The sequence below is a fragment of the Sinocyclocheilus rhinocerous genome, unplaced genomic scaffold (genome assembly GCF_001515625.1).
Source record: "Sinocyclocheilus rhinocerous isolate Xijiao unplaced genomic scaffold, SAMN03320098_v1.1 scaffold1632, whole genome shotgun sequence".
NCBI classification, from domain to species: Eukaryota; Metazoa; Chordata; class Actinopteri; order Cypriniformes; family Cyprinidae; genus Sinocyclocheilus; species Sinocyclocheilus rhinocerous.
The window spans coordinates 469,620-489,689 of NW_015670978.1; the positions used below are offsets into that span (position 1 = coordinate 469,620).

Genomic DNA, 20,070 nt, shown 5'->3' on the forward strand with positions numbered 1-20,070 from the left:
AATTTATTTCTGTGATGCGCAGCTGTATTTTCAGCATCATTACTCCAGTCTTCAGTGTCACATGATCTTCAGAAATCATTCTAATATGCTGATGTATTATCAATGTTACAGTGCTTAATGTTTATTTTATAACCTGTGATACTTTTTTCAGGATTTTTTGATTATTAAAAAGATGTTTAAAAATAAAAATAAAAATATTTTATAACAATATTTATAACAAGTCTTTACTATCACTTTTTATCTATTTAACACATCCTTGCTGAATATTACTGTTTTTTTTTTTGTATTTTTGATCAAATAAAGAAAGAAAAAAAAATACTGACCCTAAAGTTTTGAACGTTAGTGTATATTGTTACAAAAGATTTCTATTTTGAATAAACGCTGTTCTTATTCATCAAAGAATCCTGAAAAAAGTATCACAGGTTCCAAAAAATATACAACAGTTTCAACATTGATAATAAATCAGCATATTAGAATGATTTCTGAAGATCATGTGACCTGAAGTCTGGCTGTGATTGGTCCAGAGGTTCTGACTGTGTTTCTCTTCTTTCCAGGAAAAAAAGCGCTTTCTTTATTTGTGCGAAGGAGTGACAGAACATGAAGGTTTTAACCTGTGAACTGAGTGATGAATAAAGTGTTTTTAAGGAGAATATTCTGAACCGCTGAATGTGTGACTAGATGTGATGAATCAGCATGTTTTCTTCCTCCGCTCTCACTGTATCATTATAATCATGTGTTTTGGGAAGCTCTTGTACATAATTTGACTTGCTCTCCTTTTAGCATGTTATTTGAAAGCATAAATGTGTTGGAAGTGTGTTGTTATGGATATGACGGATGAGGAGACGTGTTTCTCACTGTTAGAGGGTAAGTAACTAGTCATGTGATTTAACCGGTTCAGTAGCACGTGAATCTGAATCTTCACTGGTCTGATGGGCGAGTGGTTTATTATGAGCTCTGGACGGGTCACATTCATAACTTTAGAAATATATTTCATCTCTTCTCACTGGTGAACATCTGTCAGGTGATGGTGAACTCTCTTCTGTGTGTGTGTGTGTAAGCCCTCAGTTTGCTATGGACACTAAATTCAGTTCTTCAATGTTATTCTATAGTTCTGTTCAATTCGGAATTGCTGACAACTCTATATATCACATTATATATTAAATATAATATACACTAGCTTTCAGAAGTTTGGGGTCGGTAAGATTTTTTTTATGTTTCTGAAACAAGTCTTTTCTGCTCAACAAGGCTGCATTTATTTGATCAAAAATACAGTAATTTTGAAATATTTTTAGAATTGAAAATAATTGTTTTCTATGTGAATATCTGTTAAACTGTAATTTATTCCTGTGATCAAAGCTGAATTTTCAGCATCATTACTCCAGTCTTCAGTGTCACATGATCTTCAGAAATCATTCTAATATGTTGATTTATTATCAGTGTTGGAAACAGTTGATACACTGTGATACATTTTATTTTTCAGGATTCACAGATGAATAGAAAGTTCAAAACAGAGTTTATTTGAAATAGAAATCTTTTGTGACATTATAAATATCTTTACTGTCACTTTTGATCAATTTAATGCATCCCTGATGAATAAAAGTACTAATTTCTTTCAGAAAAATATCTTACTGACCCCAAACTACTGTATTTGTATGAGTTTTATTCATATTTCAAATAACATCTGCATTTCTAACTACTCATATATACAGTTGTAACATTAAATGTAGCTAACATATAGTATATAGCTAATATTACATTGTTTACATGGTACATTATTGTAAAATAACCTATGAAAATCATCTTCGCTGATGAATTTGCTTTGAAAATAGTGTAAATGAAAGAAACTGACTATTAAAAGACGCTGAGCTGAACACAACTTTGAGGTATTTTGCTGGAAGCTGGTGTATTTCTCTGCTCTCGATGAAGGCGACTGACTTTGACTCTTTCTTCCCGGTTTCTGGCAGCCCAAACAAGCGCGGCCCTCCCACCTACAACGAGCACATCTCCAAGCGTCTGGCTGCTATGCCCGCTGTACAGGAGGGTCTCCACCAGCCCGGGACGCCCCACCGCTACCGCGAGGCTCGCACCGAGTTCAGGCGGGACAAGTCTCCCGCGCGGCCCCTGGACAGAGAGAAGTCCCCGGGCCGGCTGGAGCGGTCCCCCGGCAGGATGATGGACCCTCGGCTGGACCGCTCGCCGGGACGTGTCATGGACCTGCGCAGGGAGAGGTCACCCGGCACACACACACACACACATACACACTCAAACACACACACACATACACACTCAAACACACACACACATACACACTCAAACACACACACACTCAAACTCACAAACGCACACACACACTCACGATGATGCATTAAAGGCTCATTTGAGACGTTTAGCAGCAGTCTAATGTTTGAAATTCAGAGTGACTCATCAAAAACACCAGTGTAAACATGATCAATGACTTCCCTTTCAGTGGAACATTTTTATATTATAAATTCTATTGTAGATGGAGAAAAAAACAGCTCATTTTAATTAAGAGTCCCAGATTGAGCAAAAATATGAATCTGGTGCAGATGCTGATATTTATATGATGAAATTCTGATGCTTGTAATGTTTTTTTTTTTTATGTAAATCAAATTTGAAATAATGTGTATTGTGAAAAGTGGCATACAAATATATTTGACTTGAAATGCATAAAATATATATAAATAAGGTTTATTATTTTATATTACACTACCAGTCAAAAGATTTGTAATGTTTTTTAAAGAAGTCTCTTCTGCTCATCAAGGCTGCATTTATTTGATCAAAAATACAGAAAAAACTGTAATATTGTGAAATATTATTGCAATTTAAAACAGCTGTTTTCTATGTGAATATATAGTAAAATCTAATTTATTTCTGTGATGTGCAGCTGAATTTTCAGCATCATTACTCCAGTCTTCAGTGTCACATGATCTTCAGAAATCATTCTAATATGCTGATTTATTATCAGTGCTGGAAACTGGAAGCTGCTTCATACATACAGTATTTTTTGGAACCTGTGATACTTTTTTCAGGATTCTTTTTCTGTTTTCAACTGATGATAATCAGAAATGTTTCTTGAGCAGCAAATCATCATATTAGAATGATTTCTGAACATCATGTGACACTGAAGACTGGAGTAATGATGCTGAAAATACAGCTAATATATTACATTTTAACATATATTCACATAGAAAACATATTTAAAATTATAGTAATATTTCATAATTTTACTGTTTAGTATTTTTGATCAAACAAATGCAGCCTTGATGAGCAGAAGAGACTTCTTTAAAAAATGTTATCACACGGCTCTGTGGAATACTTAATTCTGAGGTCTGTTTTCCCTCGATAACAACCGGCTGGATGTACATTATCCCTTACTTAACATCTTACTGATCCCAGACTTTGAAACGGCAGTGTATACTGCTATAAATATCAGTCATCTCTATATCTCCAGTAATATGTCTCAGTAAGATGAGATTGAAATGATCCAAACATATAATGCAGTGCTGATTGAGAGCTTTGACTTGATTAAAAACTCTAAACTATCAATCAGAGACAGAAGGCATGCAGTAGACAGGTTTTGATGAATGTGTGTGTTTGTGTGTCCAGCAGGTGTGGGATCAGTCGTCAGTGTAAGAGTCATCAGTGAAGAACAGATCCGATCCCGTCTGGATGAGGAAACTCTCAGCACAACGTCCTGCTCACCAGGCCTTACAAACACAGACCATCACACACCGATCCGGCCAGCGTTTACTAAACCACACACACACACACTCACATACACACACTCACACACACACACACACACACACACACACACACACTGTCTCTCTCATACACACATACACACTCACACTCACACTCTCTCTCACACACACACACACACGCACAGTTCTGCCTGTCGTTCGTCTCAATTTTCCTGTCCTTCCCTCTGTCTCCTCCTCTTCCTTCCCGCTCTTTCCCACAATCCCCGGCGACAGCGTAGCGTCCGTCTCGACGGAAAGGGAATCTTCGTAAACCTCCAGAATGTCACGCTAATCTTGTAAATACGCTCACGTGATGTTTTTTATAAGAAGCGAATAATGAGGCGGGTCTATTTTTGTTAAGCAAAAAAATACCGAATGTGAGAAACTCATTTAAATCGTCCGAAACTGCTTCAGAGTGGCTCATTTAGCTGGAATCAAGCTGGCGATGGTTTGGCCTCATCCGCTCGCTGACGTCTCGTTCTGTCGCATGGAGATGTTGTGACGGGTTTGTTCTGTTCTTGCTTCTCATCTCCGTTCCCTGTAACCCGACGCTGATGTTTAACCAGAGATGATGTAGCCTTTCTTGTTTTCTCATTTTTTATGATTATGGTCCGATAGCATTATCTATAGCCACTAATAAACTAAAGTTTATCTTTATCTGAGCCTCTGCATCTTTGTTGAGTTTTTCTGTGCTTTCAGAACGTTTTCAGGTGAAACTCAATGTTCAGTGAGAATAAATGTAGGATGAGATGGTTTCTGAAGTGGAGCAAGTTATTAGGTTCTGATGGAAGATCACGAGGATGAACTTTGTAATGGCTTGAATCAGTAACAATGAGACCAGGAGTGTTTATTAAGAAACTAAAGAGTCTGTTTTGATTTCATGTTGAGTCTGCTCTAGTTTTAATACTACAGAGCTGCACTGAGATCCTCATATCTCTGGAGTCAATGAAGTAGGGCTTTGAAAATGAAGATCTCAAAAGAAAAGAGAAGGAAACAAGATACATTTCCAGTTTCAACATTATTTATTCTCCAGACATTCCTCTTTAAAAGAAGAAAAGTATCAGCTGAATGCAATTTGGTTTTTGGCCACTGAAAATGTGTGCAACTTAACCGTTTACTCCTGGAGCCATATTAAAATTGCAATATCTCTGAACCATAAAGGGCCTTAAAAATGGAGATGCCAAAAGGAAAGTTTAAGACCTACTATCTAAAAGAGCATTAAAATATTGATAGTTACAGGCATGCAAACTTAAAGTGCCTTTTTGTCACCATTGGCACGAAATGCAACAAAGATCATTAAAGTCAGCAGATTTTATGAATAGACCTACCTGTCTCTGTGTAAAAATGACATGATGCAGCTGGGTAACAAAATCAATCTTAAAATATAAATAAATAGCTTGAGCCGGGGACCTCTGGATGAGTTGACAGGGAATGACCCATTATACTAAAGCCACATCCATCAATATGGCACTACAAATATTACCATAAGAACTAATATAAATGTCCAAGTTAAGAGAATTTAGAGATTTACAGATTTTCATTTCTACATGAGGGCCTAGAATTGGTTCAGTGTTATTTTAGAATCATTAAGATGCTATTATATTTTTACTGATATTTTGAATTAGTTTTTATATTTTCAATTTTACTCATTTTAAATCTGTCAATATAGTTTTTATTCATTTTAATATTATTCAAGTTAAACTAAATGAAAATGAGAAATGTTGCTTTGGCGGCTAGCTGAAAGTTTTGTTTTTGCCAGAGCAATTTTTTAAAATATTTTAATTCAGTTGACATTTATTTCAAGTAACTTTTTTTTTTTTTTCCTGAATGTTTTAGTTTAATGATAATAACCCTAATTTGGTTTGAACATTGGCGGATTAAGGTGTAAATTTGTTTAGGAGGGTCCGGGAAATGTATTTTTGTGGTATATAGATCCACCACACGTGGGAAGTGGATTGATAACATTGCAGTTAAATTATATATATTAGGTATTTAATATTAAGCTGATTGTTGTGTTCATGTTTTTCATCAGGCTCTTAATGATTAATGTTTATTTCTTCAGCTCTCAATCACTGCATTATATGTTTGGATCAGTTCAATCTCATCTTACCGAGACATATTACTGCAGATATTGAGCGATGACTGATATTTAGATCATTTTATGTCAGCATCTGCTGCACTGTTAGAAAGACCTCATTGATTTATATTACAAGCATCAGAATTTCATCATATAAATTGCATATTTTTGCTCCAGTTTTTCCTCCATATTCTCAGACTCTATGAGCCATAAAAGTCTTGATGGATTGAATATGATCATGACAAAAAATCAGACAGCCGTGGATCAGGTTGGCAGTGTGTTGTGCTTTAATTTCATTCACACAAACGTCTCCATAAGCGACGGCAGCAGCTCTGTCCAACACAGCAGCATTGTGGGAGATTTCCTCAGCGAAGCGACAGCAGATCAGACAGATCTTCCTGATTTAAGATCCCGTGCATATATTGCTGGAGTTCATCCATTCAGTCCGTCGAGCTTTCATTACATTGGCTGTACACGTGACATGATATACATACAGATCTAATATACACAGATTCAAGTGTGCTCCTCAGACCGGATCGATCAGGATTCAGGAGAGCATGATTAGGCGAGTCGTGTCCTACAGGAAGATCTCTCATCGTTTACTCGTTACGTCAGAGTTTCTTTCTTCAGTGCAACACGTCTGAAGAACATCTGAGCTCCTGCTTTCCGTGCAACTGAAGGACGGTGAGCCAAATTCAACTCTCATTTACATTTACATTAAAGCTAACATAGTGCACTATTTGAAGCATGACCAGATGTGAGCCTGGAGCACAAAAGCAGTCTTAAGTCGCTGGGGGATATTTGTAGCAATAACAAACAATACATTGTATGGATCAAAATTATACATTTTTCTTTTATGCCAAAAATCATTAGGATATTAAGTAAAGATCATGTTCCATGAAGATATTTTGTAGATTTCCTACCATAAATATATCAAAACTTCATTTTTGATTAGTAATATGCATTACTAAGAACTTCATTTGGACAACTTTAAAGATGATTTTCTCAATATTTAGATTTTTTTGCACCCTCAGATTCCAGATTTTCAAATAGTTGTATCTCAGCTAAATATTGTGCGATCCTAACAAACCATACATCAATGAAAGCTTATTTATTCAGCTTCAGATGATTTATAAATCTCAATTTCATAAAATTGACCCTTATGACTGGTTTTGTGCTCCGGGGTCACGTATCACAATAACCACAACAGAAGCTCAGGGGCCGGATTCACGAAATATTCTTAAGAGTAAAATTCTTAACCAATATTTTCTCCTCATTTTCAAACCTAAGAATAAACTTGCATTCCTGAAAATATTATATTTTTATATTTTCTTAAGAATTTGACTTCCTGAAAAAATCATCATAAATAATCTTTTAAAGTTTAAAAATAATCACACGTTTCTTTAATTAAAAAATAATAACCTCCAACTAGTTTTAAATGCCCAAAGGTAAGATGCTTAATTAATCAAAATTTAATAACTCAAATTAGGGACCCCATTTTTTTAATTTTATAATGAATACAATTTTAATTTGATCATTTTCGGCAGCAATCAGCACATATGAGAACGCAATAAAGATGAATTCAATTATCTTAAAAAAAAACGTCTATATTCAATTTATTCAAGGAATGCATTAAATAACATTCGTACGCATTTATCTTAAAAAATGCGAAGATTTTCATGAATCTTACAAACGTACTGGAATTCATATTATGAAATATATTATGAAATGTCTTAACTTTAAGATTTTTGCAAGAACCGCCATACGATCCAATAAACACTTGCAGATTACATTGCATCCGTCATTTTCTTCTTTAGAAAGAAAAAGATATTTAGAAAATATCTGAGAACTGCATTTAAGAGCATTTTTATGAAATATCTTAACTTATGATTATTGTGAATCTCACGAGCTTCTCGGAGTTAAAATATCTTAAACTCATCTTTTAAAGAGGATTTTCATGAATCTTACAAACTTGTTGAAATGTATCTTAAGGATATTTGCGTGAATTGTATGCACTTGAAATGTCTTAAATTTGTGTAAACTCCGTGTACTTGCATGGGTTTAGTTTAGGTTTAGTTTAGGTTCAGGGTTAGCACCTAGTTATTATGTAATTGTATAATTAGTATGCACACGTGGAACAGGACTGTAAAATAAAGCGCTACCGATTTCAGTGAATCGTACAAACGTATTGGAAACGCTCATGACTTAACTTCTCTCTTAAGAAGGTTTTTGTGACTCTTCCGAACTTCTTGGAATCGATCTTAAACATTTGAACTTCTTTCCTAAGCATGTTTTCATGAATCCAGCCGAAAACAGTGTTGCACGAGGTGTTTTTGGCAAGAAAGGTCATGCGATCTGAAAACAACAAATGAAGCTTATTTTCTTCTCGAGGCGAGACACTGCCGGTGAATAGGGTAAAAAAATTTACTACTAATTATCACCTTACTTACCCAGCTGATTGATTACATTGATAATTGCAAAAAATTTTTGTATTACAAGTTTTCTAAAATGTTATGTTTAAATATGCAAATAAGGGATTATTTAATGAAATATGCGCTAATTTGCATATATTTCTAGTACAAAAATCTGAACACTGGATGAAGTCAGTTTCAAAATTCTATTTTTTTTTTACATATTAGAGGCGAATGTTTTTACAGAGGGATCTCTTTTTGTCACTCCATAATTCAGAAAATACTTTGAACAGCCAGAAAACTATATATTTTCACAATTTTGGGGGGAATAACATGTTGTATATAATCAAGCAAATGATATATGAACAAATCCCTCTGTAAAAACTTTCAGGATATAGACTATAGGAATAAAAATGTTTAGTTTGGTGTGTGTAAGTGCTGCTGAAGTGGAGATTCATGGCTCGGTGTAGGAGAAAAAACTCATTTTTGAGAAAACGGCCTTTAAAAATATGTATTGTAATTGAAATGTATTGACAGAAATAGATAAAGTGCTATAAAAGAAACACTTAACATGTTTTCTTTCCACTAGTCTGAAAAAACACTATAAAATCTCAAAATTGACAGGTGCGTGAAAAAACAGTGCTTTTGCCCCCAGTGTCTCCCCTTAAGAAAAAAATAAGAGGTTCTTAAGAAAATAGTTGCATTTTTTCATGAATTGCACTTTTGAACTTCTTAGAATTGTAAGAAATTTGAATCCGAGCCCAGATGCTAAACATCTGGTTTAGTGTTGCACAGAAGCCAGTCATTCTGAGCGAGTAAGCTCGTTTCCGTCGAGCGGGTTTGTTCAGTTGGAGCTGGCGGTGATGGGTTTCTCCAGCTCCAGCTCGGCGGGGGGGAGCGCCGGAGGGACGGCGGAGGGCCGCAGGTGAGCGTAACACGCCTGACACACGTGCTTCTGACTCGACACCGCCACCTTCTGGTCGCAGCAGCTAGTGCAGAAAACATTCCCACAGTTCCTACAGGACCGAGAGAGAGTTCGGTGAGTTTGATGCTGTTTATAGAATTAGACCTACCTATCTATCTACTGTACGTATGTCTGTGTATATATATATATATATAGTGCTGTCAAACGATTAATCGCATCCAAAATAAAAGTTTTTGTTTACATAATATATGTATGTGTACTGTGTATATTTATTATGTATATATAAATACACACACATACAGTCTATATTTTGAAAATATTTACATGTATATACATTTATATTCTTATATATACATATTTAATATATAAACATAACATATTTTTCTTAAATATATACATGCATGTGTTTGTATTTAAATATACATAATTAATATTCACAGTACACATACATGCATTATGCGAACAAAACTTATTTTGGATGCGATTAATCGTTTGACAGCACTAATATATTAATATATATATATAATGTCTGAATAATTTTTGGTCCCAAATTTGTATCAAATTTACTGGTAGTCCACTGTATGAAGAATTTTTTGGGTATGATTTGTCACAGTTTACTTTATTTTGCTATCCTCACTTACATAAATGAACTATAGTGTCCTGCACCCACTAGTAAAAAAATATCAAAAATTATACCTGGTCTCTGAATAATTTTTGGTTTGACTGTATATCCTTCGGTTATTTTCACACTTAATTATGCCCATTAAAATGTATTTTACAAGATTTTGTTACTTTCACTGTTCATTTTTTGCTCTATGGTACATCATCTTTAATTTAATAGCATTAGAGCTGCTCCATTGCAGCGGCTTAGTACTGTAATCACGCGATTTATATAATGTCATTTAAAGCTTTTTTTTTTTAATTGGTCAAAATAACAAATGTTTTCATTTGTTGTGAGTGAAAATCAGGGTTATTCCACCAAATATTGATTTCTGAACTCTTCTGAAGTTCAAAGATTGGCATTGTGTGGTCTAAAAATGAATTTAAACATAATTTTGACCAATTGTCATTTCATGCTCTAAATGACAAAATTTGTATTTAAAATTTGGAAGAAATGTCGTCAGTAGTTTACAGAATAAAACAAACATTTTTTTACTCAAAGACTCATAAATCCAGAGAAACTGAGAATTTTCAAGCGGTCTCTTAATGTTTTTTTCTTCTCTAGTAATCAATGGCAGTTCATTTCCACAAATTGTGCCAAATTTCTTTCATCCTAACTGTGATTGAATGATATTCCAGACCAGCATTTTCATCTGGACTTGACTCTGACTGACTGCTGTGAATCTGAGTTCAGAAAACAGCTTTTACACTGGGTTTGCACCAAAAGCTCTAGTGTGAACTAGTGCTGGGTGGTATGACCACAAATTTATATCACGGTATTTTCCGAAATTATACCGGTTTCACGGTATATGACGGTATTTTTTTTTTCATGCATGACCGGGTGTTAACCATATTTTCTACTGATTGAGAGGAAATACTGCAGTATATTGACTTAGAATGCCCTATTTTACTGTCATGATGAGTGAATATTGTCAAAAAATACCACACTAAATAGTGGCATTCCCAACGTTGTTTAAGTGTCATACACCGGTATTGCGGTATTTAAAAAAATTCATATCATAACAAAAATAAACACCGGTATTCGGTATGAACCGGTATACCGCCCAGCACTAGTGTGAACACACGCATGGGCTGCTGGAGGTGTGATGGAGGAAGACAACAGGCTGGTTTGGGAGAGAAGGGAAAGACGGATGGATTGAGAGGAAGTGCAGGAGGAAGAGGAGGAGCGTCTCACCAGGCCTCAACCGGCTCTCTGCCGCTGCAGCAGAACGAGAGAGAGACCACAGTCACACTCAGACTCATTCAGCAGCTGCTGAACTCAAATAGAACCTCATATTAAATCTAATATCGTTTTTTATGAATATATATATATCATATGAAAGAAGTTCAAAAGTTGTTGTTGTTGAAGAAAACGGGGAAAAAATTACAAATTAAAAATATAATTTGCGGGTATTATAATTTTTTTTTGCATTTTAATTCATATATATTTAATACATATTTGTTTTAGAATATGGGGGGGGGGGATTAAAGTAACAAATTATTTTTAATTTTTAATTACATTTTTTAGCATTTTAATTTATTTAGATATTTTTAATACATACGATTTTAATTATTAAATTAAATCATATTAGATATATTGAAATATATTTTTATGTGAATATAATATATTAAATGAATCAACCACAGTTCATTTTGTGACTCCAGAAGTTCAAGAACTCTGTTCTTCAATAAAAACAAAAGTTGTTGGGGAGGAAAAAATTAAAGTAGAAATATTATTGAAGTTAGTTTTTTTAATTACTTTAGCATTTTAATTCAGTTAAGATTATTTGAATAGATAAAACTTTAATAAATAAATGATTAAATGGAATCATTAATTATATTCAAATTAATACATTTTATGAATATATCTTAATATATTCAATTAATAAACCACAGTTTATTTTGTGACTCCAGAAGTTCAAGAACTCGATGTTCTTCAATAAAGACAAAAGTTGTTGATGGGAAAATTTTAAGTCGAAATATCATTGCAGTTTGTTTTTTCATTACATTTTTTAGCATTTTAATTTAGATTATTTTAATTAATAAAACCTTTAAAATAATTAAATTAAATAGTGCTCATGTGAAGTGCACAAGACTCGATTTACAACTAAAATGACTCTAAACTCCTTTTAAGTGTGAACTGTTGCTTAACCCGAGGTTTACAAGACGTTAAGTACAGAGTGAAGATACTAAAGGAATATTCCGGGTTCAGTACAAAGTTCAGCTCAATTGACAGCTTTTGTGCCATAATGTCGATTACTACAAAAATCAATAAATGTGTCCCTTGTTTACTTAAAAAAAAGGCACAATTGAGAATACAGCGAAGCACTTACAAATGAAGGTGAATGAGGCAGATTTAAAGCAGAACTGTGAAGCAGTACATTAACTCTACTGGTAAAAAACTATTATTTGAGCTGTAAAGCATATTGTTTATGTCCTGCAGCTGTACTAGTGAGTATTTTAGTGTTTAACAAATGCTGTGGATTAATGTGCACTGTGTGTTTTAGGATCAGTAGCGGGTGAGATTCAGGACAGAGGAGGGTAACGACACACACACACTGATCACCTGCAGTGATGCTTCCTCGCCGCCAGCCAGAACGTCCTCTCGCACCCGTAGCAGCGGGACGCCGCGTGATCCGAGAACCACTGCATCACATGACCACAAACACAACAAGCATTAGAAACATTAACCACATGAAGTCACGTTCACACTGCGGCCAAATACGGAGTCACTCCTCTTCTGAACTGAATCTGGTCTCATGCAGAGTTGAGGATTTTACACATCTGTGTCGTGAAGGCAGAACGCAGCTGAAGCACATCGTCTGATCTGCTCACCTCTGCGTCCTGTTGTTCGATCTGTTCCCAGCTGGACTCGGACAGGAGATCGGTGTTCCCGCAGCGCTGCAAACAGCTCGACTCCACGTTATTCTCTCCGTCCGGCAGAGACGTCTGCGGCACACAGGAACAGGAAGTCAGATTTACAGCTGACAACGTCAACAGCGTTAATGAGATTAAAGGTCCGTTCACACCACTAACTATAACGAGAAGTATAACGTTACCCATAACTAAAATAATATCCATAACAATAATTATAATAATAACTATAACTAACTATAATGTTAACCATAACTAAAATAATATCCATAACAATAATTATAATAATAACTATAACTAACTATAATGTTAACCATAACTAAAATAATATCCATAACAATAATTATAATAATAACTATAACTAACTATAATGTTAACCATAGCTAAAATATCTATAACAATAATTACTAACTATAACAGTAACTATAATGTTAACCATAACTAAAATAATATCCATAACAATAATTATAATAATAACTACAACTATGTTAACCATAACTAAAATATATTTAACAATAATTACTAACTATAACAGTAACTATAATGTTAACCATAACTAAAATAATATCCATAACAATAATTATAATAATAACTACAACTATGTTAACCATAACAATAATTACTAACTATAACGGTAACTATAATGTTAACCATAACTAAAATAATATCCATAACAATAATTATAATAATAACTACAACTATGTTAACCATAACAATAATTACTAACTATAACGGTAACTATAACCGTTATAACGTTAACCGTAACTAATATAATATCCATAACAATAATTATAATAATAACTAGCCATGTTAACCATAGCTAAAATATCTATAACAATAATTACTAACTATAATGATAACTATATCGTTAACCGTACTAAAATAATATTTATAATAATAACTACAAACTAACGATAACTATAACATTAACCGTAACTAAAATAATATCTATAACAATAATTACTAACTATAACGATAACTATACCGTTATTAACCATAACCAAAATATCTAATAACAATATTTATAATAATAACTATAACTATAATGCTAAATAATATCTATAACAATAATTGTAATAATAACTAACTATGTTAACTATAAAATAATAATAATTATAATAACTATAACATTAACTATAATGCTAACTATTCAAATAATGTCTATAACAATAATTATAATGATAGCTACAACTATAATGATAACAAAAAAGACTAACTATAAAGAGATCAATAACAATAACTTTGATAATAAGTATGACTATAATGATAACTATAACTATAATTATAAATATAATGATAACTATAACAATATTTGTAACTCTAACAATAGCAATAACATAACGATAACAATAACTATAGAGCTAACTATAATAACTATAACAATTTCTATATCGATAAATATAAAAATAACAATAACGATAAATATAATAATATCTTTAACGATAACTGTAGCCATAAATATAATAATGACTATAAAGATAGCAGTAACTAACGATAACTATAATGATAACACTAATGATATCTATAACAATAAATGTGATAATAACTATAGCGCTAACTGTATCTGATCTATAACAATAACTACAAAGATATCTATGAAGATAACTATAATGATAGCTAAAACAATAACTATAATATCTATAATGATAATATCCACAACTGCACTGATAACTATAATAACTATAATGGTGACCATACCAATAGCGATAACTATATTGGATGATAACATTCTGTTTATTCTAAGCACGCACTGCAGTTTTGTCGTCTCGCCGCTTTAAATACTCGAGCTTCTGATTGGCTGTCAATGTTTTCATCATTCATCAGCAGTGTTGGGGAAAGTTACTTTTAAAAGTAATGCATTAAGTTGTAGTCTCTGTCAGAGCTTGAACGATTATTATTACGACGGTTATAGTTATCGTCCTTGGTGTGAACAGACCTTAATGAAATTGTAAATTAAGTTATTTACGGAGCGTAAGGCGTGTAAGCGTCTCCCGCTGCGTCCTGATTGGCCGACGGAAAAAGAGGACGAACGGGATGCTGTGAAGGTGAGCAGACGCCGTTAAGAGTCTGAGTTGTGTGGTTTGGACTGGAAGAACTTTCCATGGAGGATTGGCTGCTAGATTCTGAAGGATCATGGGAGATTTTATAAGGTGCGTCATTGTCGGTGTTTGGTGTTAATTCACTGTTTTCATTGGTGGGCAAAGGATGCTGGGATGCAGTCAGGCGTTTTTCTTCAAGCTCAAACGTTTGGTCCTCACTGTTACTGGCATTCAGAGCTGATTCCAATGAGATACTGAAGGCAGGCGTGTTATTTAGAAGATCCAGCATCCTGTCGTCGTCTTCTCTCACTTCCTGTTCGTGTTTACATGCACTAGAATGTTCCAATATTCATTTCTTACATAAATATTTCACGTAAGCATTTTACGTTGGCATTTCTGTAGCTCGAACAGTAGAACGTGTGACTAGCAACGGAAAAGTCAAGGGTTGGATTTCCAGGAAATGCAAACCTTAGATCTGGGTTATTATAGTCAACTAAACCTAAAACAGAAAATAAAATCATTTTTGTTATGTGAAATTAAATTTTACTGAAATCAGTATTTCTCATTTTCATTTAGTTGGTAACACTTTACAATAAGGTTCAATTAGTTAATGTATTAACTAACATGAATGAATAATGAACAATACATTTATTACTCTATTTATTTAGTTTAACTTGATTAGTACTAAAATGACTCAAATTAAAAACCATATAGACATAAAGCAACAATACAAAACAATAAAAACACATCAAAATTACTAAAACTACAACTAATATTAAAACGAAAACAAAATATAAAAACTACGGCTGTCAAGCGATTAAAATTTGTAATCTTATTAATTACATTATGTGCCGATTAATTAATCAAATTAATCGAACATCAGTTTTGACTGAGAAAAAATTATGAGAAAAACACTGAATATACATTACAAAAATAGCTTCAGAGAGAAATATTTTGATTCAACATTGCATAAATGATAATGGGTATTAATTGAGTAAAAAAAAAAATGTATACTGAAATATGTATATCTCAGTGATTACCTTAAATGTAATTTTACGTTGTTTTGAATAAAAGAGTTTTTAATGCATAAATGTTCATATTTAGTATGCATCATGTGACCGCATTAACCTGATGCATGTAAACATGGTTCATAAATGAGTTTGGAAAAAGGAACTGCAGCACACAGAAGCACATACGTCACGTCTCGTTTACCTGCTCACAGGTGTGTCCTCGGGCGAGGCTGAGGGGGCGGAGTCTGGCACACATGACTCGTCTGAAGGCGTGGAGGGGGCGGAGTTTGGCAGGTAGACGGCACTCCATAGCATCAGATTCCTCACGTGACACACCGGGTGCAAAACCTGATGGAGATGGAGAGATTCAGGCTGCGTCTCAAAACCTAGTGAGCTGCCTAGATAGAATTTAGAGCAGGCACTACAATTGAAAAAAAAAAAAAAATTTCATGTTTTTTTTGGGGAAAAGTCACTTCTGCTCACCAAGGCTACATTTGCAAAATATTATTAGAATAAAAAAAGCTGTTTTCTATGTGAATCTCTGTTAAAGTGTAATGTATTTCTGTGATGCGCAGCTGTATTTTCAGCATCATTACTCCAGTCTTCAGTGTCACATGATCTTCAGAAATCATTCTAATATGCTGATCAAGAAACATGATTATTATCATCAGTGCTGAAAATGCATGTGCTGCAGTGTTATTTTACAAGCATTAAGAGACTATTACAGTTTTTATTCCTTTTTTGAATCAGTTTTTCTTTTTATATTTTCATTTTAATTGTAGTTAAAGTTTTAGTAATTTTGTTGTGTGTTTTTGTCATTTTTAGTAGTTTTGGGGTTTTTCATATATAGTTTTTATTAATTTTATTTCAGTTTTAATTATTTGGCAACTAGTTGAAATAATTTTTTTTAACAAATTAACGTTTATTTTATTTCAAGTAACACATTTTTTTTATTTTAGATAACTATAATAACCGTGTTTTGAATTAGTTTTTCTGTTTTTATTTGAATTTTTAGTAAAAGTGGTAATTATGTTTTGGCCATTTTTATTTAGTTTTCTATTTATTTTTCATTTTATTTTATATATATATATATATATTCAAGTTTATTTTAAGTCAAGTAACTAAAGATTTTTATGGTTTAAGTTAATTATAATAACCCAGGCTGTAATATACTTGATCACACAGAAGAGCAGACATGATTTCAGATGTTATGTGTGTGCGGTACCGTCTCGGAGCGCGGCGAGTATAGGATGTTGTGGAAGGACGTGTTGGCGGGTCGCAGCAGAGACCAAACGGAGCACGTCTTCTCCTGAACGCGCTGCTCCTCGCGCTCCTTCACGCTGTTACACAGGAACGTCCCAAACAGACACGAGTACGTGTGCTGCACTAACTTCACCTGCAGTAACAAACACAGCCGCTGTCATGATATATGAGTTTTCAATAAATCTGTCATGAAAACAAGTTTTTATTACAGCCACCATTTAAATGTTTATATTTTCAACAACAAATTGGAGTAGAAACAGAATTATATAATTAAAAAGTCACCTTAAATGCAATTCAATGTCTATATGCAACTCCAACTTTTATTTGAGAACAGATTATTAAATAAATGTTACTAATTAATTAATTATTAAATAAGGCTGTCAAGCAATTAAAATTTTTAATCTAATTAATTACATGATGTGACGATTAATTAAATTAATCACAAATTAACCACACATCAATGTTTTTTTTAAACTGAATATTGAAAATAAATATTGAAATAATAAAAAAAATAAAAAAAAACATGAAATATACTCTAAATATGAAACTAAAATCTGCCTGTGAGTCACTGTCTTGATGAATGAGTCATTTAATCATTCATTCAACTGATTTGTTTAAACGGCTGATTTATTCAGAAATGAAGGAAGTGAGTGTCTTTATGAATGAGTCACTGAATCATCGACTCACTTGATTTGTTTAAAAATGCTGATTCATTCAGAAATGATGCAAGTGACTGTCTTTATGAATGAGTCACTGAATGAGTGACTCACTAGATTTGTTCAAAACCGTGGATTCACTCAGTAACGAATCACTGACGCATAACAGTTCTTGCTGTGTCTTTGAACTAGTTTTGTTTGTGAAACTGAGCAAAACAGACAATATTGACAATATTGTGTCTAAAAGGTAACACAATATTAACTTATTTACTGAACTATTAAATCAATATCACATTTGTAATGGTGCAGATTTAGGGGGAAAACGGCACTCTCACTGGTTAATCATTCATTCAACCGATTTGTTTAAACGGCTGATTTATTCAGAAATGAAGGAAGTGACTGTCTTTATGAATGAGTCACTGAATCATCGACTCACTTGATTTGTTCAAACTGCTGATTCATTCAGAAATGATGCAAGTGACTGTCTTTATGAATGAGTCACTGAATGAGTGACTCACTAGATTTGTTCAAAACCGTGGATTCACTCAGTAACGAATCACTGACGCATAACAGTTCTTGCTGTGTCTTTGAACTAGTTTTGTTTGTGAAACTGAGCAAAACAGACAATATTGACAATATTGTGTCTAAAAGGTAACACAATATTAACTTATTTACTGAACTATTAAATCAATATCACATTTGTAATGGTGCAGATTTAGGGGGAAAACGGCACTCTCACTGGTGTGGCATTGCTCATTTTAACACGTTATATTTTACATAATAAATTGCACCAAATTAACACGCTATATTGACAGCCCTATTATTAAATAAAAAATTTTTTTTGGTGTTTCGGTAAAAAAAAAAAACATTTTGTTGCATTACTAGAAAACATATAGCCTATGTTCATATTCATTCCATAAAATTAAATGGATATTGAATATGAACAAGCACTGATCAAAATAATGACACTGAGTACCAGAAAGGCTTCGTTGAACTCGAAGGAGCATGGGAACTGTCTCTGGAGCTGGTGAACGCAGTCGAGCCACTGCAGGAACACGGGACAGCGCTCGTTCAGATCGCACGCGTTCTCGCCGTGACCGCAGCGGTCGGCGAACTTATGACCGTAATCCAACCACTCGGCCTCTACCAGCACCTGAAAACCCTGCCGAGACGAAATACAACAACAATTTACTGATTATGACTCCTTATTCTTTCAAATCTAAAAGTAAAGGCTCAGAAGTCCAGTGCATTTGATTTAAACTTTAATAGCAAAAAGAGTTAGTAGTTAGAGCTGCTAAACAGCAGAGGTTGCGACCCAGTACTGGGCCGTGGAAGAGCTGCTACCGGGTCGCAAGAACGTTTTGGGAAAAATATGACATTTATTGTGCATTTTGCCCTTTGAGAGCCACTATCTAAATTTACATACAACATGATTTCAGAAAACATTGTTTCCACACTTGCAACTGATTATCGGCGTCGATATTAAGCTTTTTATGGTAATCGGTATCGGTCATTTTCAAAACCGATTTGCCGATTAAAATAATTTAATAGCATTTAAAGAAAGTTTTTGTCAGAGCCTTTGTTATTCTTAATTTTGACATTAATTTTCATTTTTACACCAGACATATATATCGGTTCAAAATATTGGTTATCGGTCTACTTGATCTGTAATAATCGTATCGTCATCGGCCCTGAAAAACACATATCAGTCGACTCCTAAAACATTTATGTTAACATCCCTAAGTCCCTATGTGGCATTTTTATTTAAATGTTTTAGTAAAGAAGATTTGTAGGTAAATATTGCCCTTTTTTATGATGTACTGTTATATTGGTGCATAAAAAAAGTAAATGATTAAATATGTTTTACTTTGTGCATTAAACTGTTTACCCTATAAAGCCATTTCAGAGAAAATACATACATTTACATTTCTGCAACTGGCAGACACTTTTATCTTACTTAAAGCGACTTGCATTGCATTCAATTTTCACATTTGGTCAGTTCATGCATTTCCTGGGAATCGCACCCATGACTTTGGTGTTGCTAGTGCACATATACGCTTAATGCTGCAAAAGGCTACTGAGATCTTTCTTAGCTATATTACCCAGTCAAACTTGGTGCAATCCCCGTTTAGTAAAAGTAAACCTTAAAAAACTATATTTCTCAGATCCTAAAGAGAGTGTATGTTTATTGTGTCCATAAATGCAGGAAGTGCTGACATATTAAACAGCAGTTTGCAGTCAGGTTACGCCTGAATGTGCACTAAAATTATACAACATTCCTGTAAATGATGTACGTTATTCTTCTAAGGAAGCGCTCAAAGGCACCACTGTGAGCATGACGTGATTGTGTGTGTGTGTGTGTGTGAGAGAGAGAGAGAGTGTGTGTGTGTG

General features: G+C 33.7%; 2 protein-coding genes across 2 annotated transcripts in view; one reads left to right on the forward strand and one right to left on the reverse strand.

The window, feature by feature from the left end:
- LOC107734412 (citron Rho-interacting kinase-like) overlaps window positions 1–4,266 on the forward strand; it is a 101,836-nt gene extending 97,570 nt beyond the window's left edge. Inside the window, exons 37-39 of the mRNA XM_016546364.1 lie at window positions 1,965–2,236; window positions 3,631–3,766; window positions 4,179–4,266. Of these exons, the coding sequence (XP_016401850.1) occupies window positions 1,965–2,236; window positions 3,631–3,766; window positions 4,179–4,266 (496 nt within the window). The remainder of the gene's footprint in view (window positions 1–1,964; window positions 2,237–3,630; window positions 3,767–4,178) is intronic.
- Window positions 4,267–14,673: 10,407 nt separating this feature from the next.
- Window positions 14,674–20,070, reverse strand: part of LOC107734413 (myotubularin-related protein 3-like) — a 21,244-nt gene continuing 15,847 nt past the window's right edge. Inside the window, exons 12-15 of the mRNA XM_016546365.1 lie at window positions 18,656–18,841; window positions 16,986–17,156; window positions 15,963–16,108; window positions 14,674–15,082 (exon numbers count right to left, since the gene is read on the reverse strand). Coding sequence (XP_016401851.1) covers window positions 14,674–15,082; window positions 15,963–16,108; window positions 16,986–17,156; window positions 18,656–18,841 — 912 coding nt within the window. The remainder of the gene's footprint in view (window positions 15,083–15,962; window positions 16,109–16,985; window positions 17,157–18,655; window positions 18,842–20,070) is intronic.